The 23782-nt window shown below is 47.4% G+C and overlaps 1 protein-coding gene across 1 annotated transcript in view; it reads left to right on the top strand.

Annotated features, from left to right (window-relative positions):
- Nucleotides 1–23782, top strand: part of USP9X (ubiquitin specific peptidase 9 X-linked) — a 270458-nt gene that overhangs the window by 76711 nt on the left and 169965 nt on the right. Inside the window, exons 9-10 of the mRNA XM_070750538.1 lie at nucleotides 20080–20331; nucleotides 20423–20561. Of these exons, the coding sequence (XP_070606639.1) occupies nucleotides 20080–20331; nucleotides 20423–20561 (391 nt within the window). The remainder of the gene's footprint in view (nucleotides 1–20079; nucleotides 20332–20422; nucleotides 20562–23782) is intronic.

The following is a 23782-nucleotide window of genomic DNA, read 5'->3' as shown; positions in this document are numbered from 1 at the left end:
AATAACTTCGCCAAGTGTCTGGCAGTAGGTAGCCCTGAACAAGCGATGAAATGGGCTTGTTTGGAGAATAAATCAATTACAGACCATATAACAGTGTTTCCCTTGCTCTCAGGGAGTTCCACTATGAAGTCCATTGCTATTTCTTCCCAGGGCCTAGTAGGGCTGGCTACTTGCTGCAGTAATCCAGGTGGTCTTCCAGGCATATTCTTTCTGGTGGCGCAGGTGGCACAACTTTTCACATAATCTTCGACTTCTGCTCTCATTCTGGGCCACCAGAATTGTCTCCGCTCCAGGTGCAATGTTTTCAGGAACCTGAAGTAGCCCCCTAGTCTGGAGTCATGACTCCGTTGGAGAATATCTAATCGCAAGCTGGCAGGCACATACAGTTTGGTTCCCTTCCAAGCCAACCCTTCCCTCAGTGTTAGGATTTCTTTGTGGTTGAACCACGGGTCAGTGGGCAAAGCTGACTTCAATTTTTTATCCCACTCCTCTTTTCCTGGTGGAGACTGTCTCTTGGGTTGGTCTCGGGAGAGGACAGGCACAGCTTTCTACTTACTTTCTGGAAGAGGGGAGAGACATGGGATGATTGGATGTACTTCTTCTGTTGTTTTTATGACAGAGCGTCAGCCATGTAATTCTTCCCAGCTGGGATATGTTTCAGTGTAAAATTGAAACGTCTGAGGTATTGGGCCCATCGTACTTGCTTAGGAGAGAGCCTTCGAGGTGTCTTTAACGCTTCGAGGTTTCTGTGGTCAGTCCATACTTCAAAAGGAATAGGTCTGCCTTCTAGAAATTGCCTCCATGTCCCCAGCGCTTTACATATGGCATATGCTTCCTTCTCCCAAATGGCCCACCTCCTCTTGGTGGGGCTTAGCTTCTTGGAAAGGTATGCACAAGGCAGTAACTGTCCTTTCCCATTGTCTTGTAATAACACCACAGCTATTGCCATGTTGCTGGCGTCTGAGTGGATCGCAAACTTCCGTTCGGGGTCAGGATGTTGCAGGATTGGCTCCTTTGCAAAAAGTCTTTTGAGCCTTGCAAAAGCCTTTTGGCATTCCATCGTCCACCTGATTGGCTGAGACGGTCTGGGCTTAGTAGTGACTGACCCAGTCTTAAGTAGTTCGGTTAGGGGCAAGGCAACCTCAGCGAAAGTTGGAATGAATTGCCAGTAGAAATTTGCAATGCCTAAGAAACTCTGTAGTTGTTTATGTGTGCGGGGAGCTTGCCAATCTAACACAGCCTTCACTTTGGCGGGGTCCATTTCGATGCCTTCGCTAGATATGCGTTATCCCAAGTAGTCTACTGGCGTCTGGTGAAATTCACATTTGGAAAGTTTTACATAGAGCTTAGCAGCCAAAAGTTTCTTCAAAACTTACCTCACCAACTTGATTTGGTCAGGGAGATTCTGACTAGATAAGGATGTAATCTAAGTACATGAGAACTCAGTTGTAGAGGTGGTCATGTAGAACTTCATTTATGTATTGCATGAATACAGCAGGGGTTCCTTTTAGGCCAAATGGCATCACCCGAAATTGGAAACTCCCTAATGGGCAGTTGAAAGCGGTTTTCCACTCGTCGCCTTCCTTTATTTGGATGCGATAATACGCCTCCCTTAAGTCAAGCTTGGTAAAATACTTCCCCTTGGCAAGATGGTTAAGCAAATCCTTCATGAGGGGGAGGGGACACGTGTTCTGCACACAGTTCAGGTTTTGGTAATCGACCACAAGACGAACCCCTCCATCCTTCTCCTTGAAGAGGACTGGGGCTGCTGTACTGGATTTTGCTGGCTGGATGAATCCCCTTTTTAAGTTGGTTTCGATGTAATTTCTCAGCTCTCCCAATTCTTTGGGTGACATTGCGTACATTCTAGGTTTGGGGAGAGTGGCCCCTGGTTCAAATTCTATAGCGCAGTCAGTGGGTCTGTGAGGGAGCAGTTCATTGCAATCTTCCTCACTGAACACTTTCCCCAAGTATCTATATTCCAAAGGCACCCTCTGGAGATCTGGAAGCGTTCTTATTTCATTGCGGCCGCTGCCCAAGACCCATCTGGTTCCTCCTGGGGAGGGGTTTTTCTCCTATCAGTATCTGGAACAGGGTTGGAACCCAACGGGAGGAAAAGTTTGCGATATCCACCCTCACAGCGGAGGGTGGGGGTCCATTTGTCTAGTGAAACCCAATATGACTGCATCCGACATCTTGAGGGCGAATATGAATATCAAGAGTTCATGATGTCGGCCTTTCTGCAGCTCCACTCACTCAGTCAGGAGCGTGGCGGGCACTCCGCCCACAAGAGAGCCGTCCATCTGTTGGAACCAGATGGGCTTCGCCAAAGGCCTAGTCCGGATGTTTAACTTCTCTACTATGGCTTTACTGATAAGACACCTCGAGCACCCTGTGTCTATCAGAGCCCGTATTTCTTCCTCCTCCCACGTGGTTGTCACCCTAATCCTTGCTTTAATGAGTAACGGATAGATGGGTTCACTCATCATTGGGTCGACTTCTCTGCCAAGCTCCTCATCCCAATCGGGGCTGGTCTCTGAAGGAATGGGGTCTTCACTCTCAATAAGGTCCTCAGGAGCCCACAACTCTGTTGTTTGAAAGGCCCAGCGTCCCTGCAGAGGGGCTTCTTCAGATTCCCTTTCCGCTACATGGCATGGCTTGGATTTAGGGGGAGAGAGGGGCGTCAAGCAGTCAGTCCCCTTATGCCCATTCTGGCGTACCAATCTTGAATGGTCCAGTTTCCTTCCCCTGCCTCTCGCAAGCCTCTCAATTCCGAGTTAAGGGCACTTTTGAAAATATGGATCAATTGGGTTTCTGGCCACTCCCTCAAGTTGCATGCAATTTTCTGGAAAGCAGCCACATAAATCTCACAGGTTTGCCTGATTGCTTTAAATGGAAAATCTGGAAATTTTCCTCTGGCTTTGTTTCTACCCTTTTCCACTGGGTGGCCCCCTCGTATTGCAATTCAGGAAGCAGTTCAGGCCGGCCCCACTTCTCCATTCCAATCTCAGTTTTGCCCGCAGCTGGCTCCTTGTAATCTGAGAAGTAGCTGTACGGGTGTGGGTGGGTGTGGGTGGGGGTGTGGGTGTTTGAGAATTCTTTGCAGGGAATTTCCCTAGGTGCAGTAGAAAGTTTTCTCTCTATCTCAATACCCTTAGAGGATGAAATGGTTGAGCGTGGAAAGCTGTGTTATTTGCTGCTGCAGTGTAAAAGGTAGCTTCGGGGCCGCATAGGGAAGGGGATTTTCGGGAATACACTGGCTCCTCCCCCTTCCAAACTCTGGAGAATAAATTGCATTTGGCTTCCTCATCTCAGCCCAACCTCTTTCTGTAATGTAGGATCTCCCCCACTGTACCTCTGAATTGCTGGATTCTGGCCGGATCCTCTAGGGGAGGGGAGTGGGAAATTCCTTCATTTGGTTAATTCTTTCATTTCCATTCCTTGAAGATTAAATGAGGGGAGTGTTGGTATCTGTTGTCAGCGAACCAGCTAGCATCTGAGAAATAAATCCCAATCCACTGCTATGTAAATACAGAAAGTTCCATTTATTATCAGAGCCATGTCTGGATTCTTGCCGTGAAATACCAACACTGGAATTCTCCGTAGTGGAGGAGCGGATCCAGCAGTCACGTGGGTTGCTCGCTGTCCAATCCGCATAGAACTGAGCCTGTCTTTAAAAAATAACTGGATCTGCCCCTTCCCCAGAATTCGCTCAGGACTCCTACCGGCAGGAAGCGTGGTGGCTCAGTTCCTCTCTAAACAAACACCTTCCCTTCTTGTATCCGAAATCCACAGCAAAAAGATAAGTAATTCTATCGTCGAACGAAGCAATTTGGCTTCCAGCCAGCCTTCCTGGGCTCGGCTCCGAGCAGAGAAGCGGCGATAAGGCTTCCAGTTAATTGCGTAATTGCCTTGCCTTATCATTTTCAGTCGGCCATATTTCCTCTGCTAAATCTGCCCGGCTGGGAGGTTTTTTATTACTATTGGCTGTGTTTAGTTTTGCACCTCCTGCAGAGTGGGACGTTTTACAAGGGTGCTTGTTCTGTCCCCCGGACTTAATCTAACTCCTTATTGAGTTTTCTTGATGCGAAGGCCCTCAGTGTCCAGTAACACCGGCACCAACGGCCCGCCCCCACACAGGCTGTCTGGCGCCATAAAGTCCGCCGCGTGGCCCAGAGTAGACTGTGAGAGTCTCGGGCTTTTACCCCTGTGCTAGGGCTCTCAACCAGTGTGCCTTGGTTGCTTAATCATTGAGGCCTAGCCCTTCTGGTCTCACTGGCACGAAGTCCGGATTGATCCAGGCTTGTCTTTGAGTGGCAGATGCTCCTGGGCCTAGGAGCTTGGGCCCCCTTCCTCTTGGGAATTAATTTGTTTAGACTATTTCTTCTCCCAAATTCTTGGCTCCAGACCATGTCCCTGTAAATTGTTCAGGCCATGGCTTCTGCTATTCCCAAGAGAGGCACTTCTTCCAGAAATACTCAGGACGCTAGGCTACTGGTGATGAGATTGAAACAATCCCCCAGGCCCCGTTCTCCTCTCTTGTAGCTCCTCCAGTGGCTAGGCCCACCAGAGCTGAAAAGAGAAGGGATAAAGCACTCCAAAAAATTATGAACAATCAGCTAAAAGCCTAAGAGTGCAGGCTCAAGTTCATGTTAGCTCACCTGAACCCCCAGGCTCCTTTGAGCTGCCTCCCTCAGGTATACCTGTCTTGTCTCTGGATGAGCCAAACCTAAACAGACCCCAGCCTAACTTATGGGGCTTAGATCCAGAGGTACCAGACCATTTCAATCAGGGTCCTTTAGAACCTGAACCTTCCAGGGCCAACAGAGTTCACCCTGATTTTCCTGCTTTTATTACTAACCTTCCTCCTGAACTGCAATCTATGTTTTCTACCTTATCTCAAGCCATTGATGCCAAATTCAAGGCCATCAATGTGCAGCCCCATCCTCGTAGTCACTCTCGTCTTAGACCCCTGACTTCCTTCTCAGCCTACAGAGTCCCTCAAGAGCCAGACTCTGATTCCTCTGAGCAGGAGGATGAGGATGAGGATGATCCTGAGGAAAGGGATGACCCCTTCCAAGGCCTCTCTGAGGATGAAGAATGTCCAATCAAGACTCCTCCATCCTCTACTATTTTTCCCTTTCAGCTGTTTAAGTCTCTACTACTTAAGGCAAGAGCAGCCACATGCCTCTCAGGTCAGGACAAGCCTGCACCTACTTCAGCTACTCCACAGGAGGAGAATCTTCCCTTCTTCGTGCAGGAGCAGGAAGAAACCAAGGTCATTCCCATGCCTAAACTATTTAAGGACGCTTTACTGAAACAGTGGGATCACCCAACTCTGGGTTCCAATCCCTCCTCCAAAGATAAGAAACTTTATAAAGTCTCACCTTCTTATGAGGATCTTCTTATTTGTTCCAAAGCAGCTGAACCGGTCAATACCCTGCATTCTAAGCAGCCATGCCTGGCAAGGCAGAAGAAGTCTTAAAGCCGGAGGACAAACGTCTGGAGCAAATGCTCAAGAAATGTTTCCTGGCAGATACCTGGGCAATCAAATGTGCAGCATCAGCATTCATCTTTACTAGAGGCATGCTTCTGTGGTTGCAGCAACTTCAACAGCATATCCCTCCCGATGACTTAAGGGGCCAACAAGACCTCAACAAGGTCTTTGCAGCAGCCCAGTATGTTGTGGATGCCACCCCACAGTCCTCCAGATTTGCGGCAAAGTCAGTGGCTGCCTCGACAGTAGCCAGGTGGCTTCTCTGGCTCCGCCCTTGGCAAGCAGGAGTGAGGCAGAAGTGGCAGCTCTCCTTGGGTCCTCTAAACCGTAAGCTATTATTTGGTGATTTACTTGATCCTCTACTTACAGAAACCACTGATAAGAAAATCCTGGGGCCTATTACCAAGAACTTCAGTCCTTTCGGTGGTCCAATCACCAACAAGATCAGGAGTTCACGTTTCAAAGAAACTCAGGTCAGTATAATTCCCAGTTTCGTTCCCAATCAGATAGAACCCCCAGGAGCAGAGGGTCTCGATATCAAAGAAGCTCCTCTGCCTCAAGGGCCTCAAAAAGGTCCAGGTGGTAATACCTCTATGCCCATTGGGGGGGCGCCTGGCCTGGTTCGCTTCCAGCTGGCGACAAATACCCCTGTGTTGTCTCCACAGTTGCACGGGGACTTCAATTGGAGTTTATCTCCTTTCCCCCCCAAACATTTCATTTCGTGCCCTTCACCTAGATCCCCTTCCTCCCGTGTCCGCATGGAGGAAGCGATCCAACATCTCCTTACCATTAGGGCTATTCAGCCAGTTCCCTCCTTGGCTTCTACTCCATCCTCTTCATGGTCCCTAAGACCTCCGGAGGATGGAGAGCCATTTTGGATCTTAAAAGATTAAACCAGTACATTAAATACAGAAAGTTCAAGATACATTCCTTGTCTTCTATCCTGGCATCCATTCACCCGGGGGACTTCATGTCTTCCTTAGACCTTATGGAGGCCTATATCCACATTCCCATTTTAAAAGGCTACATACAATTTCCCCGCTTTGCCTTTCAGGGAAACACTATCAGCACAGGGCCATGCCTTTCGGCCTGCCCTCGGCCCCTCGAGTCTTTACCAAGCTCCTGGGGACCTGGGCGGCTCATATCCGGGTTTCCCCCATTCATATTTTGTGTTATTTGGATGACATTTTAGTTCACGATCCCTCCAGAGAGGGCACCGGTACAGATCTTCAGTTATCCATGTCTCTCCTACAGGAGCATGGTTTCTACATTAATATCTAAAAGTCAGCTTCATCCTTACACCTTCCTTCAGCACCTGGGGGCAGTCATAGATTCCAACCTATCTCAGGTTTTCCTTTCTCCTAAAAGGAAGATTAGTATCAAAGAGCTTATCGCTCAAGTCAGATCCCAAAGAAAGGTCTTCATTTCCACGCTGTCTTCCCTGCTGGTAAAGATTGTGTCCTGTATTGGTATCATTCCCTGGGTACGCCTCCATGCCAGGGAACTCCAAAGGCTTTTATTGCCATTCCAGAGATCAGGAACCAGCTACTCGGCACGCTCCATTCTGATTCCTCCCATCATCCTGAGATCCCTCTCGTGGTGGACTTCCTCCGCCCTGGACAAAGCATCCCTTTTCAGGATTCCAGACCAGTTTACCATCACCACGGATGCCAGTCTCCTGGGCTGGGGAGTCCACGCTCCGGGCCTGATAGCTCAAGGCACATGGTCAACGGAGGAGCCAACCAAGCCAATCAATGGGCTGGAACTGAAAGCCGTGTTCCTAGCCCTTAAGAGGTTCAAACCACACATCCTCAACTGACATGTCGTAATCCTAACGGACAATATGGCTACAAAGAGCCACATCAATAGACAAGGAGGTACCCGGTCCAAGGCCCTGATGCAGGAAGCCCTGAAGCTGGGCCTTTGGGCGGAGAGACAGCTGCAGTCTCTGTCGGCTGACCACATATCGGGAATTCTCAATGTGCAGGCGGATTGGCTCTCCCGATCAACTTTGGATCCAGGGGAGTAGAGTCTCCATCCAGACCTATTCCAGCATATCTGCTTCAAATTCGGTCACCCGTCGCTAGACCTGTTCGTGACCGTGACCAATGTTCAGCTCCCTCGGTTCTATTCCAGATTCCCATCCCTGGGAGCAGAAGCAACCAATGCACTCAGAACCCCTTGGCCTCTAGGTCTCCTATATGCCTTCCCACCAATTCCAATCCTGCCAGACGTGATCCACAAGATCCTCATTGAGCAGGCCCAGATGACACTGATAGCCCCTCACTGGCCTCGCTGACCCTGGTTCGCAGACCTCAGCAGCTATCTGTCCAGGTCCTCTGGCGACTCCCCGCTTTGGAGGATATGTTGCAGCATGGGGTCTCTCACCATCCAGACCCAGAATGGTTCCACCTCACCGCTTGGCTGTTATCCAGCGCGACCTAGACCTTCGAGGTTATGACCCAGACGCTGTGGAAGTGATCCTAAAGTCTGGAAGAATATCTACCAACAGGATCTGCGACCATACCTGGTCTAAATTTCACCAGCAATATTATCAGGAGGGCCTCTCCCCCTTCACAGTATCGTTTCCTTCCTCATGAAAGGTTTTCACCTAGGCCTCTCAGCCAACACTATCCGGCGACAACTAGCAGCCTTATCCTCAGTCCTGGCAGGACCCCGAAGGCAACCACTACACAGTTTCCCTGAAATACAAGAACTGTTAAGAGGCATCTCGAACTTCAGGCTTCCCACTGTTCACAGATATTATATTGCCTTCCTTCTGCTCTAACCAAAACCACCATCTCTCTGTCGGATGGCACACTTTGGATCTTACTAGAGCTCTGCGAATTTATCTCCAACGCACCAGGACCTTTCGTAGGTGAGAAGCCCCATTCGTAGCATTCCACTCCAGGTCTCTGGGGTCCAAGGTCTCATCCACCGTATTAGGCCATTGGATTCGAAGGACAATCTTCAAAACTTACAAGTCAGCATCCCTCAATGTCCCACAAGGCATCACGGCATATTCTACAAGAAGTGCAGCCACATCAGCAGCCTGGGCAACTCAACTGCCCTTGGAGGAAGTTTGCAAGGCGGCCACATTGGCCTCTGCCAATTCTTTCATAAGGCACTATAAAATTGACTCTTACGCTTCAGCGGATGCTGCCTTCAGCAGGAGAGTCCTCCAATCCGTTATCTCTCAAGATAGCCAACTAATCCTTCCCTAAGGACACATCTATTGGGTATGTCCCACGTGACTGCTGGACCCGCTCCTCCAGTATGGATAATAGGCGTTGATTGCTTACATGAACGCCTCTCCTCGTATGCTGAGCGGGTACAGCAGTCACTTCCCTCCCTATGTCTTTCTGACTATGTTTGTGCCTTTATTCCTTACTTTATTATCTATGAGAGTAGAGCACTATTCAAGCCATCACTTTTCGAGCCTAAGTCTACAGACTCGCGAATTCTGGGGAAGGGGCGGATCCAGCAATCTTTTTAAAGACAGGCTCAGTCCTATGCGGATTGGACAGTGAGCAACCCACGTGACTGCTGTACTCGCTCAGCATACGAGAAGAGGCGTTCAGGTAAGCAATCAACGCCTATTCACTTCTGTAATTATTTAGGTTAAAGTTCATTTTCACAACCCCACACCCACAAGTGCATCACATGTACCAATCCGGGGAAGGGAATTCTGGCTTCTTCCTTGTTCAGTCGATATAGGGCTCTGCACAAGGAATGTGCCGTGGTGCCAATCTCTCTCTGTCACTCCTCCATATCACTGTTACTGTGTCAGGTGGCCTGACAGCTCGTTTCTCTTACTCTTCTGCCCGCTACAAGGACACCGCGGGGAGAAAGTCCTGACACTGCGCCTCCTTGTCCTTGTAGCCGGCAGGAGAGCAAGTGAGAGAGACGAGCCGCGGTGTCCTTGTAGCGAGCAGGAGAGTGAGCGAGAGAGAGAAACGAGCCTTCTTTGGCCGCCCGAAGGAAGAGGAGTTGGTCCCGAATTCCTGTGTGTGCTGCAGCGGGGCAGCTCTGCCCAGCCAGGCTACTGCTTCTCCCGCCAGAGCTCCCAATGACCGCTGGAGAAGGCTCATTTCTCTTTCTCTCACTCTTCTGCCCGCTACAAGGATTTTAAATTTATTTTAAAAAATATTTAAATAAATAAATATGCTGTTGGCTGCTTCCCCTTCTCATCTTTTCTTTTCTCCTGTCAGTTGCGGTCACGGAGGAAAAGGAGGCGGAGGAAAGGAAAGAAGCGAGGGAAAAGGAAACAAAGAACCGGGAGGAGGAGAAAAGAAAAGGAGACTTCACTCCCCTCTTTTGCTGTTGGCTACTTTCCCTTCTTCTGCTCTTTTCTTTTCTCCTATAAGTTTCAGTCGTGGAGGAAATGGAGGAGGAGGAAAGGAAAGAGGTGAGCGTCCTCCATTCGTCGTCCCCCCCCTTCCAAAAAATATCCAAACAGACACCGCCCCCCCCCTTTCATTCTCTCCGGTCAAGCGCCTCTTTTGCAGAAGGGAGGGGAAGTTTTCCTGATGCTCCTTTTTAATCATCCTCATTTTGGAAAAGCGGCTGGGTAGAGAGCGTTTCCCAGTGGAGGGGAGGTGAAGAGAGGACGGCTCGGCACTGACTTTGTGAATCAGCTGAACTTGTGGGGAGAAAGTCGGGTGAGGGAGGAGGAGGAGAAGGGCCGGCTTGCCCATTTGCAACAGCGAAACCCTGAAGAAGCCTCTGGTGTGGGGTTAGCTGCTCCTTCCTTTTTGTGCTCTCTGTCCCCCCCCCCCCATCTTTTCCAACCCAGCCACTTTCCCCACCCTGTGATTCCTACTTTCACATGCACGCCAAAGCTTGGTGCAATAGAGAGCTCAAGATACACATACACATTGCCCTTGCTATTTAAATCCCTTGCTTCGTCTCGTTTGGAAAGTGTGTGTATGAGGCGGTTTAAAGCTGCCCTGAGGCTTTATTTTCTTTCGCTCTGCCTTCCTTTATCTCTCTCCCCTCCTTGCCTGGTAGGATTAGGGCTCTCTGTCATTCTCCTCGCTCCAAGCTTTCCAAACCCCCTGGGTAAGTCCCGTTTGGAAAGTGTGTGTGTCCGTGTCCTGAGGCTTTATTTTCTTTCGCTCTGCCTTCCTTTATCTCTCTCCCCTCCTTGCCTGGTAGGATTAGGGCTCTCTGTCATTCTCCTCGCTCCAAGCTTTCCGAATTCCCTGGGTAAGTCCCGTTTGGAAAGTGTGTGTGTGTGTGTGTGCGTGTCCTGAGGCTTTATTTTCTTTCACTCTGCCTTCCTTTATCTCTCTCCCTTCCCTGTCTGGTAGGATTAGGGCTCTCTGTCATTCTCCTCGCTCCAAGCTTTCCAAACTTCCTTGGTTAGTCCCTTTTGGAAAGTGTGTGTATGAGGGGGTTTAAAGCTGTCCCGAGGAAAGGAAAGAGGAAAGGAAAGAGATGAGGGTTCTTCTTTCTTTCATCTTCCTCCTTTTCCTCCTCTGGCTCTCCTCCTCCTCCTTTCCCTGCTGCTGTCCCAAGTGGATCTCTTCAGCAAATCTGCTTCCCTATACAACACAAGTGGCAATAAAGGGAGATGGAGGAGGAGGAAGGATCAGGGGCGGGGGGGGGGGAATCCAGCATTGAGGCAGCCAGCCAGCTAAAGTGGGGGGTAACCGGCACTTCTTTGGAGGGGGTGTTCCTTTCTGCATCTCTACAAGGAGGCACTTGTGCACCCCCTCCTCAAGAAGCCTTCCCTGGATCCAGCCATTCTTAACAACTAGCGGCCAGTCTCCAACCTTCCCTTTATGGGGAAGGTTGTTGAAAAGAAGAAGCCGATTATCTAGGCCCTCAACAGTCAGGATTCAGGCCCGGCTACAGCACGGAAACTGCATTGGTCGCATTGATGGATGATCTCTGGCAGGCCCGGGACAGGGGTTTATCCTCTGTCCTGGTGCTTCTTGACCTCTTAGTGGCTTTCGATACCATTGACCATGGTATACTTCTGCGCCGGCTGGAGGGGTTGGGAGTGGGAGGCATTGTTCTTCAGTGGTTCTCCTCCAACCTCTCCAGTCGGTGTTAGTGGGGGGTCAGAGGTCGACTTCAAGGTTACTCCCTTGTGGGGTGCCTAAGGGGTCGGTCCTCTCCTTCCTGCTATTCAATATGTACATGAAACCGCTGGGTGAGATCATCCAGGGGCATGGGGTGAGGTATCACCAGTACGCAGATGATACCCAGTTGTACATCTCCACCCCATGTCCAGTCAACGAAGCAGTGGAAGTGATGTGCCAGTGTCTGGAGGCTGTTGAGGTCTGGATGGGTGTCAACAGGACAAGACGGAGTGGCTGTGGGTGCTGCCTCCCAAGGACAATTCCATCTGTCCGTCCATAACCCTAGGGGGGAATTATTGACCCCCTCAGAGAGGGTCCGCAAGTTGGGCGTCCTCCTCGATCCACAGCTCACATTAGAGAACCATCTTGAGCTGTGGCGAGGGGGACGTTTTCCCAGGTTTGCTGGTGCACAGTTGCGGCCCTATCTGGACTGGGACTCACTGCTCACAGTCACTCATGCCCTCATCACCTCGAGACTCAACTACTGTAATGCTCTCTTCACGGGGCTACCTTTGAAAAGTGTTCAGAAACTTCAGATCGTGCAGAATGCAGCTGCGAGAGCAATCATGGGCTTCCCAAGGTATGCCCATGTTACACCAACACTCCGCAGTCTGCATTGGTTGCCGATCAGTTTCCGGTCACAAGTCAAAGTGTTGATTATGACCTATAAAGCCCTTCATGGCATCGTACCAGAATATCTCCGGGGCCGCCTTCTGCCGCACGAATCCCAGCGACCGATTAGGTCCCATAGAGTTGGGCTTCTCTGGGTCCCGTCGACTAAACCAGTGTTTCCCAACCTTTTTTGAGCCGCGGCACATTATTCATATTTTCAAAATCCTGGGGAACATTGAAAGGGGCGGGGGCGGGCTAAAGAAAAGTTTGGACAAAAAAACCCTCTCTCTTCCTCCCTTTCGCTCTATTTCTCCCTCTTTCTCTCTTTTCCTTCCTTCCCTTCTTTCTCTCTCTCCATCCGTCTTTCTTTCTTCCTCTCTTTTTTGCTCTCTTTCTCTCTCCCTCCTTCCCTTCCTCTGTCTTTCTCTCTCCCTTTCTCTCTCTCTCTGTCTCTCTTGCTATCTCTTTCTTGCTTTTTTCTCTCTCTCTTTCACTGTCTTGCTATATGTCTCTTTCTTTCTCTTTGCCTCTCTTGCTATCTCTCTTTCCTTCTCTTTCTCTCTCTCTGCCTCTCTTGCTAAGTCTCTCTTTTTCTCTTGCTATGTCTCTCTTTCTTTTTCTCTCTCTCTGCCTCTCTTGCTATGTCTCTCTTTCTCTGCCTCTTGCTGTCTCTCTTTCTTGCTCTGTCTCTCTTTCTCTGCCTCTCCTGCTATGTCTCTCTTTCTCTCTCTCTCTGCCTCTCTTATATGTCTCTTTCTTTCTCTTTCTCTCTCTCTCTGCCTCTCTTGCTAAGTCTCTCTTTTTCTCTTGCTATGTCTCTCTTTCTTTTTCTCTCTCTCTGCCTCTCTTGCTATGTCTCTTTCTCTCTCTTTCTCTGCCTCTCTTGCTGTCTCTCTTTCTTGCTCTGTCTCTCTTTCTCTGCCTCTCTTGCTATGTCTCTCTTTCTCTCTCTCTCTGCCTCTCTTATATGTCTCTCTTTCTTTCTTTCTCTTTCTCTCTCTCTGCCTCTCTTGCTAAGTCTCTCTTTTTCTCTTGCTGTCTCTCTTTCTTTTTCTCTCTCTCTGCCTCTCTTGCTATGTCTCTCTTTCTCTGCCTCTCTTGCTGTCTCTCTTTCTCTGCCTCTCTTGCTATGTCCCTCTTTCTCTCTCTCTCTTGCTATGTCTCTCTTTCTCTCTCTCTCTGTCTCTCTTTCTTTCTCTTTCTCTTTCTCTCTCTGCCTCTCTTGCTAAGTCTCTCTTTTTCTCTTGCTATGTCTCTCTTTCTTTTTCTCTCTCTCTGCCTCTCTTGCTATGTCTCTCTTTTTCTCTCTCTCTGCCTCTCTTGCTTTGTCTCTCTTTCTCTTTCTCTGCCTCTCTTGCTGTCTCTCTTTCTTGCTATGTCTCTCTTTCTCTCTCTCTCTCTGCCTCTCTTATATGTCTCTCTTTCTTTCTTTCTCTCTCTCTCTCAATTGACCGCCACGTCAGGGCTCCCGCTTGCAGTCAGCTGAGAGAGAGAGAGAGAGAGTGCTCCCTCTCGCCGCCGCCTGGAGCTCCCTCTCGCCGCAGCCATCTCCCTGCGACTGCCTGCGGCCGCTGCAGCCCCCCCCCTCCCACCGGGCCACAAAGGACATTTGCCGCCGACGCCAGTGAAGCTTCAGCTGGGCGGGGCGCTGCCGGTACTTCCCTCCTGGGGCTCCCGCTCGCAGCTGTCCCCCGGCTTCTGCTCGATGCCGCGGTTTTCGGCGCTGTCCTGCTGTGCCCCAAAGAAGGAAGGCGGGAAAAAGGTGAGAAGAATGGAGCTCTCCTCCTTCCTGCCTTCCGTCTTTGGGGCCCAGCAGGACAGCGCCGAAAACCGTGGCATCAAGCAGGAGCCAGGGGACAGCTGCGAGCGGGAGCTCAGTGCAAGGAGCCGCTGACTGCGGGCCCCAATTTGCCCGGGGCCCGGTAGCGCGCTCCCTGTAGTACCCGTCTATCGGCGGCCCTGGCTTTGCGCCATGAAGAGAAAACGGCAGCAGGGAAAAGTCGGCCGTTTTCTCTTCATGGCGCAAAGCCACACAGTCCCGGACTCTCGGATTCCTCGCCCCAAGGCAGGAGGCGGTGGCGGAGAAGAGTGGGCGGATCGGGCAGGCAATGGGGCAGGACGGAGAAGCCAGGGGCGCGTTTGGCCGGAGGCACCGTGGGGAGCAGGGGCAGGGTGGTGCGGCAGTAGGAGTAAAGGGAGCCGCGGCTGCCCCTGCCTCCCCACGGTGCCTCCGGCCAAACGCGCCCCTGGCTTCTCCGCCCTGCCCCATTGCCCGCCCGATCCACCCACTCTCCTCCGCCGCCTCTCGCCGCGGCACACCTGACAGTGTCTCGCGGCACACCACTGTGCCGCGGCACACCGGTTGGGAAACGCTGGACTAAACAATGTTGTTTGGCGGACCCCAGGGGAAGAGCCTTCTCTGGGGCGGCCCCGACCCTATGGAACCAGCTCCCCCCTGAGACTAGAACTGCCCCCACCCTCCTTGCCTTTCGTAAACTCCTTAAAACCCACCTCTGCCATCAGGTATGGGGGAATTGAGACATCTCCCCCGGGCCTATATAATTCATGTTTGTTTGTTTGTATGTCTGCTTTAATAACGGGTTTTTAAAATGTTTTTAAATTATTAGATTTGTTTTCAATTGTTTTATTGTTGTTGTGAGCCGCCCTGAGTCTACGGAGAGGGGCGGCATACAAATCTAATAAATAAATAAATAAATGAACTCTCTCTTTCCAGGCTTTAGAAGCCTCCAGTCAGAGAGAGTGAGAAAAAAAGACGGCAGGAGGAAGAGAAGGGGGCTGGACATGGGTGGGGAGGGGGTGGAAAGTGCCCCAGAAAGTGGGAGGAAGGGGGGAAAGGGAGAAGTGGGGGAGAAGCAATGGGGTTTAATAATAAATAGCAAGGGCAATGTGTATGTGTATCTTGAGCTCTCTATAGCACCGGGCTTTGGCGTGCATATGAAAGTAGGAATGGCGGAGTGGGGAAAGTGGCTGGGTTGGAAAAGGTGGGGAGGGGGGAGGGGGAGAGCATAAAAAGGAAGGAGCAGCTGATCCCACGCCAGATGCTTCTTCAGGGTTCCGCTGTCGCCAGTTAGTCCAAGCTTGCAAATGGGCAAGCCGGCCCTTCTCCTCCTCTGCCTCCTCCCTCGCCCGACTTTCTCCCCAGGTTAAGCTGACTCACAAAGTCAGCGCCCGAGCCGTCCTCTTTTCCCCTCCCCTCCGCCAGGAAATGTTCTCTACCCAGCCGCTTTTACAAAATGAGGATGATTAAGAAGGAGGATCGGGAAAACTTCCTCCCTTCTGCAAAGGAGGCGCAAAAGCGATCGAGGCTTATTTGTGACTGGAGGGAACGAAAGGGGAGGGGGGTGTCTGATTATTTTTTGGAAGGGGGGGACGACGAACAGGATGCACAGGCTAAATTCTCTTCCCCTCCCTAACTGACCCCCTCCCCATACCAACAACTACATCACAGCCAAACAACGGATGATGATTAAGGAAAGGGAGGGAGGAGTTTGCAAGCAATCTTTTTTTTACTTTGCTGGGGGAAGAGTGGCGGTCTTACTATCTCTCTCCCTGTCTCTGAGTCACTCTGGAGTACAGATCCCAGCCAGCCGGTGCGAGTGGGGGGGGGGGGGGAGGGGAGAAACTAGATTATGAATATGACTTCATTGATGACAGCCGTTCCCGTCTCTCTTCCTAAAACTCCCATCCCGCCTCTCGGCTTCGGTGCTTCACTCCCATTCCAACGCTCCATACTAGATAAGAGAGGAGGGAGGGGGAAGTTCCTGACTGTATGAAGCCGAGCTCTTGGGTTCCCCATCCGGAAGAGGAAACGGAGAGGCGGATTCGTTGCTGTGTGGAGCTTTTACCCGCTGCTCAAAAAAATGTGGCGGAGCAGGCGAGCCTGGTCGGAGTGCACGAGCGCGGCTGCCCTCTATTTCTCTCTTTCTTCTGGATGGACAGGAGAGCCCGGAGCCACCACCTTCCCACCCGCCCGCCTTGCTGGTCGCCCCTCCTCGCCAAAGGCGCCCATCCCGTCCACTCCAAGAGCTTCTTCCAAACACTCTTCAAATGTAGCCCCATATACATCATGCTGCAATAATCCAAAGGTTTTTACTGCTTTCTATAGTGTAGAGTTTAACTTTTGTATTAATTCTCATAATATATTTTCAAATTAGTTTTATTACACAAAAAACCCACTAATTAAATATTCATTTAAGTTTAATAGAGTGCTATAAAATATTTAATAATAATAAAATAATAATAATAATAATAATAATAATAATTTAATAATAATTCATTAAATTTGTATGCCGCCTCTCTCTGAGGACTTGGAGCTGCTCACAACAAGCAATACAAAATAAAATCCAATATTAAAAACAATTAAAAAACAATCATACAACCCAAACAAATCATACATAAAACGGAACAGCCAAGGGGTATATCAATTTCCCCATGCCTAATGGCAGAGGTGGATTTTCAGGAGTTTGCAAAAGGCAAGGAGGGTGGGGGTAGTCCTAATCTCCGGGGGGAATTGATTCCAGAGGGCTGGGGCCACCACAGAGAAGGCTTTTCCCCTAGGTCCCATCAGACGACATTGTTTTGTCGATGGAACCTGGAGAAGGCCAACTCTGTGGGACCTAATCTGTCGCTGGGATTTGTGCGGCAGAAGGCGGTCCCAAAGATATTCTGGTCTGATGCCATGTAGGGCTTTATAGGTCATGACCAACCCTTTGGATTGTGACCGGAAACTGATTGGCAGCCAGTGCAGGCTGTGGAGTGTTGACGAGACGTGGGCATATCTCGGAAAGCCCATGACAGCTCTCACAGCCTCATTCTGCATGATCTGAAGTTTCGGAACACTGTAGAGAGGGTTACAGTAGTCAAACCTTGAGCTGATGAGGCATGAGTGACTGTGAGCAGTGATTCCCGGTCCAAATAGGGCCGCAACTGGTGCACCAGGGGAACCTGGGCAAACACCCTCCTCGCCACAGCTGAAAGATGGTGCTCTAATGTTAGCTGTGGGTCAAGGAGGATGCCCAAGTTGCGGACCCTCTCCGATGGGGTCAGTAGTAATGGATGGACAGATGGAATTGTCCTTGGGAGGCAAAACCCACAGCCACCCCATCTTGTCAGGGTTGAGTTTGAGCCTGTTGACACCCATCCAGACCTTTACAGCCTCCAGGCACCAACACATCACTTCCACTGCTTCCACTGCTTCGCTGACTGGACATGGGGTGGAGATGTACAGCTGGGTATCATCAGCATGCTGTAGCTGGGCCTGAATCCTGACTGTTGAGGGCCTAGATAATCGGCTTCTTCCAAGGACCGCTGAAGCTGGAGCGACCCCACCTTCTTCACAACCTTCCCCATAAAAGGAAGGTTGGAGACTGGACAATAGTTGTTAAGTATGGCTGGGTCCAGGGAAGGCTTCTTTAGGAGGGGTCGCACAAGTGCCTCCTTGTAGGGAGCTGGGAAGGACCCCCTCCCCAAAGAAGCAATAATCTGGACCCAGCTCTGTGTCACCTCTCTGCTGGCCGAAACCAGCCAAGAGGGACACGGATCCAGTAAGCAGGTGGCCGAACTCACAGCTCCAATGGCCTTGTCTACTTCATCAGGTGTCACCAGGTTAAACTCCTCCCAGACAGATGGACAAGGACGGGCCCCAATCACCTCGACTCTGTTATCCAATAGGAGTCAAGGTCCGTCCAGATCCGAGCGATTTTATCAGCGAAAAATGTGTTAAAATCCTCGGCACTGCTCTGTAAGGGCTCCCCAACTCCCCCTTGGTTAAGGAGGGTGCGGAGCACTCTAAAATGAGTTGCCAGGCGAGATTCCGCTGATGCAATAAAGGTGGCATGATACGCGCATCTTGCCGCCTTGAGTGCCACTTTGTAAGTCTTAATATTAGCTCTTACAAGTGGTCGATCAGACTCGGATTTACTTTTCCTCCATCGCTTCTCTTCTGGCGTTTCAACTCCCGGAGTTCTTCGGTAAACCAAGGAGCCCTTCAGGGTCTAGTGCCATAGAGAGGCCGCAATGGCGCAATCTATTCAAGAGCCTCCGTCGCAGCTTTATTCCAGGCCACGGCAAGAGACTCTACTGAACTGTGAACGATTGTATCTGATATAACCCCAAGCGCCCTCTGAAAGCCCTCTGGGTCCATTAGGCATCTGGGGTGGAACCAACTAATGGGTTCCGCCTCCCTGCGGGGGAGGATTGGAGCCAGGAAGTCAAGCTGCAGTAGAAAATGGTCTGACCATGACAAAGGCAACACATCTAAGCCCCTTAGTCTCAGACCATTACTCAGTTGCTCCGAGAGGAATACCATGTCGGAATACCAGTACTACTTAGGTCAGGTCCATGACTGTCATGGTGGTCATGAACTCCTGTGCTAACCCAGAGGATCTGCCGCGTGATGGCAGATTGATGTCCCTCAGGACAATGAGTCCGGGGAACTCCACCGTCAACCCTGCCACCTCCTCGAGCAGCACAGGCAGGGCTGTTGACACGCAGCTGGGAGGCAGGTACGTGAGCAACAAGCCCACCTGAACTCCTAAGTCCAATTTCACCAGGTGGGTCTCACAATTCACAATCTCAGGAGAACGAGTCTACTTAGGCAAAGGTTCTCCTTGGCTATAATAGCCATTCCCCCCCCTTCCCTGGGGTCAAGGCTAATGCCATACCTGAAACCCAGCTGGGGAAATTTCCGAGAGGAACACCTCCCTCTGGGCCCAGCCAGGTTTCAGTCACACATGCCAGGTCGGCCTCCCCCTCCAGGATCAAATCCTGGATGAAGAGAGCTTTATTTACCACCGAGCTGGCATTGCCTGAGCCTAGGGCCCAGATTACACTGGTCACCAGTACCCTGGGTTTATTTATTAGATTTGTATGCAGCCCCTCTCCGAAGACTCGGGACCAGAACAACGGATCGCTTTAAAACAGCGATCTCTTCTTCCTCTAGAACAGCTAGTCCCATGGCTCCCATCATAATATATCTCCTGCAATATATTTATCTTGCTTGGAGGAAATAATTTTTGTTACTATTTTCTTAATTATATGATATCAAAATCATAGCTGAAAGTTCTTTTTTTTCTCCTCCCCAAAAGTGAACATCAGTAGATGTAACAATAGAATTTTAAACTCATCACTGATGGGTTGAATGCCATGGAAGAATAACTTTAGTTTCATTCTTCCATAGTATGCATTCCATCATAGTGATGAATTTATATGGGTTTATATATTTATATTTTGTATGATCTAGCATCCTGAAAATTCTTTAGTGGAGCTGAAAGGTTGAAAATCTTGCCATCTCACCTATGCTGTATAATAGTCTTGCTAAACATACACTAATTTCTTTTCTGTAATATTGCTGGGTTTGTGATTTGTCCACTTCTGGCTTTCCTTCTCCATTTCAAAGAGTGGGGGTGGCTGGGTGGAGCTACATTCAGTGTATAAGATGCACCCAAGTTTTCACCCTCTTGGGAGGTAAGAAAGGTGCATGTTATACTCCCAAAAGTATAGTACCTCTGCAGAAGAGATCAGAGATGGGTTCCCATTTGTTTCCTAACTTCTAGGCTCTGTCCAACACTTACCATTGAATAAAGAGCTACTTGCTTTTCTACTTTTTAAAACTTTGGTTGACAAACAGTAGTTGTTACCTGTATTAAGATGTAATCAATTAGATTTACCCTGAAATTGTAAATTCAGTTCATATTTTATACACAGCAAGTCAGTCCATTAAGAGTGCTTAAATAGTTTATTTTTTCAATCAGTCATAATAAATTTTGCTTAAATTAATTTTTGTGAAATGAATTATAAATATGTCTGTTTAACTTACTACTTCAAACTAGTTTTCCCTTTACATTGGTATCTTTCTTTCAGACCATTTGGACAATGCTATGAGTTTTTAACACTGCATACAGTGAAGAAATACTTCCTTCCAATTATAGAAATGGTCCCACAGTTTTTAGAGAACTTAACCGATGATGAACTGAAGAAAGAAGCTAAAAATGAAGCCAAAAATGATGCTTTGTCAATGATAATAAAATCTCTGAAGAACTTAGCCTCAAGAGTTCCAGGACAAGAGGAAACAGTTAAAAACTTAGAAATATTTAGATTAAAAATGATACTTAGGTAAGATCTCTTCACTTGTGCTAATGCTTTTTAGGAGTTCAGTTATCTTGTTCTGCTCCCCTTAAAATGTTATTTTAACATTTTTTCATAGATTATTACAAATTTCATCTTTCAATGGAAAAATGAATGCACTAAATGAAGTTAATAAGGTGATATCTAGTGTGTCATATTACACCCATCGGCATGGCAATCCTGAAGAGGAAGAATGGCTTACAGCAGAAAGAATGGCAGTAAGTTTATTTGCTTTAATTTAGTGGGAAGCTGTTTAAAGAATATGCATCAATTTATTTATTTTATTTATCAAATTTATATAGCTACCCATTTCATGATAAGTGATTGGGTAGTGTACAATAACACTGGTCAACACAAAAAACATCAGCAAAGATAATAAGGTAATATGTCTTTTTTATGGAGTTTGATGTGCTGATTACAAAAATATGCTTAGTTTTGCTTTGTCTATCACATAAAGTTTCTGATATAGAAGCATTTTGGTTATTACATTATTTCTACATTTTCAATGTGTGGTTTTTCTATCTTACTCCCATTTCTTTGCTTGTCGTATTTAATTGTAAATTTTCTTACAGGGACAACATCAATAAAGCTTTTAGTGAATTTTATGGGAAGGAGTATTGACAGTGCAGTCAGCCAATGACTCCTTCTCAGAAAGTCATGTAATGGGGAGGAGCTAACTGTTATGAGATGGTAAGATTTGAATCAGTCAGAAAAAGATGATGATTGCAGCAAGGACTGGTATGTGAGACTGACAGGAGACAGGCCTCTACAGGCCTCTTACACTGAGGTGTAACTGAATGAGGGTCTCCACAGAGAGAGAACCTGAAAGCAGCCAATATTACACTGAGAAACTGCTTGTCTGCAAGTGTTCATCTTTAAGAAATAGGCTGACCGTTTTCCTCACACCTGTATTATCTACCAGATTACCTCCAGTAAAATCAGTTCTAAATACAAGCTGCATCTGTCATCTCTGGGGAAATATCTACATACCGGCTCATCACATATATTTTTTTTGAGTTTGTCACTACCATAGAAATGAACTTACTCTACTGTCGGATCTGATTTAAAGGAGAAAAATGCCCCAACAATGTATTAATCATCCTGACAGATTCTGCTATATGTGTGACATTTTTACACCAAAAGGCCAACCGTTCATGAAATTAAAATGATGTGACCAGATGTATTTTTTCCCCAAATATTTTTTATTGAATTTTCCATTAAACAACACATACTGCATACCGTTCAAAAACATAATCAAAAACATCAACACAACTTACAACAATCAACATAAAACAAAGCAAAAACAAGATAACAAAAAAATAAAAATAAAAATAAAATAGTAATAAGTACATATTATCTGAAAACTTATTTCATGTTTCTTGGGTAATAAGAAGGGATTAGGGGACCGAAGACAAAAGTATTATTGATCAAAAATTAGAAAAAGACAAATATTACTTGATAATACATGTCCTAACTGCCGCTAGGATGGCTCTAGCACAATGTTGGAAACAACCTGAAACACTGAATGATTCACTTGTCATTAAAAAAATACAGAAGCAGATGCATTAACACTAAAACTAAGAAACAAGGAAGACACCGATTATTATAAAATTTGGAAGGAAGTCTACGACTGGTTAGCCAAAGGAAGGGAAACTATATAATAAGATTGCTGGTGAGACCACATTAGGAATACTGTGTTCAGTTCTGGAGACCTCACCTACAAAAAGATATTGACAAAATTGAACGGGTCCAAAGACGGGCTACAAGAATGGTGGAAGGTCTTAAGCATAAAACGTATCAGGAAAGACTTAATGAACTCAATCTGTATAGTCTGGAGGACAGAAGGAAAAGGGGGGACATGATCGAAACATTTGAATATATTAAAGGGTTAAATAAGGTCCAGGAGGGAAGTGTTTTTAATAGGAAAGTGAACACAAGAACAAGGGGACACAATCTGAAGTTAGTTGGGGGAAAGATCAAAAGCAACATGAGAAAATATTATTTTACTGAAAGAGTAGTAGATCCTTGGAACAAACTTCCAGCAGACGTGGTTGGTAAATCCACAGTAACTGAATTTAAACATGCCTGGGATAAACATATATCCATTGTAAGATAAAAAACAGGAAATAGTATAAGGACAGACTAGATGGACCATGAGGTCTTTTTCTGCCGTCTGTCTTCTATGTTTCTATGTTTCTAAGATAGATAAGAATAAGATTATTGTTTCCTTTCTATTTAATATTTCATTTGGAAAATTACAATAAATTTAAATGTACATACATAAGTACTTTATATATAGAAATAATAACTTCTAAGTTACTAATAACAAAGATAACCTCAACATAAGTCGGTAAATAAATAATAAACAGGTAGATAAATTCTTACATAACCAAAAGAATGACGGAACACCGATAATGCACTATTAGCCGAAGGACAAATGAAACTTAAACTTTTGTCTTTGGACCAGATGTACTTTAACTTTCTACTTGGTGATCAAGACAAAGCTGGGCCCCTCATGTTGTTCAAATGGTCTTCATATAACTGGTTGAATATGAAAAAAGTGCCTCTGCCTTTCGCTGTCCCCATGATTTGGAGAGAACCCGAAAATCATAGTGATGACTGCTACTTTTGTTTTGTCAAACTGAAGGGCTTGAAAGAACAAACATGAGATTAATTACCCCGAACTTGAATCTACGATTAGGCCAGTTCCACACGATGATACCTTGCCAGTTCCTGTATCACCGTTGTCTAGATTGGATGAAATTGCATTTGAATATAGAAATGAAGCTACTAGCGAAGGCATGGAGACCTCAAGTCAGGATGAGTATGTACCTGATGGAGCAGCCAAGCAGCCAGAACGCTTTACTCAATATGAATTAAATGATCTCATTAGAGACCTGTCATTGTCAAATCATAAAGTTGAACTTCTTGCATCTAGGTTGAAACAGGAGACTCTTCTTCATGATGATGTCAAAGTGTGTTATTATTGAAACAGAAATAACAGTGTAACACAGTTTTCCACAGTTGATAGACCAATGCTGTACTGTAACAATGTGAATGGTCTCTTTGAAGAACTGAGTCAAGAGTATTTTGTTGCAGATTGGCAATTGTTTATTGAAACATTCCAGAAAAGTTTGAAAACAGTGTTGCTTCACAATGGAAATATAAACTCCTCATTCCCTATTGCTCACTCATGTCATCTAAAGGAAAATTATGAAAATCTGTCAGTTCTTTTGGATGCTATACAATAAAAGTATCATCAATGGAATATCAGTGTAGATTTGAAAGTGATTGGTCTGCTAATAGGAATGCAAGGAGGTTTTACAAAATATTGTTACTTCTTGTGTTTATGGGACAGTAGAAATAATTAGAGCATTATATTTGACATGATTGGGGACAGAAACATCTGTGCTCCAGGTAGACACAATGTACAACAAAA

This window comes from Erythrolamprus reginae, chromosome 4 (assembly GCF_031021105.1).
Source record: "Erythrolamprus reginae isolate rEryReg1 chromosome 4, rEryReg1.hap1, whole genome shotgun sequence".
Classification (NCBI taxonomy): Eukaryota; Metazoa; Chordata; class Lepidosauria; order Squamata; family Dipsadidae; genus Erythrolamprus; species Erythrolamprus reginae.
Note: the sequence above shows the minus strand (reverse complement) of the source record. Positions and strands in the feature narration are given on the sequence as shown.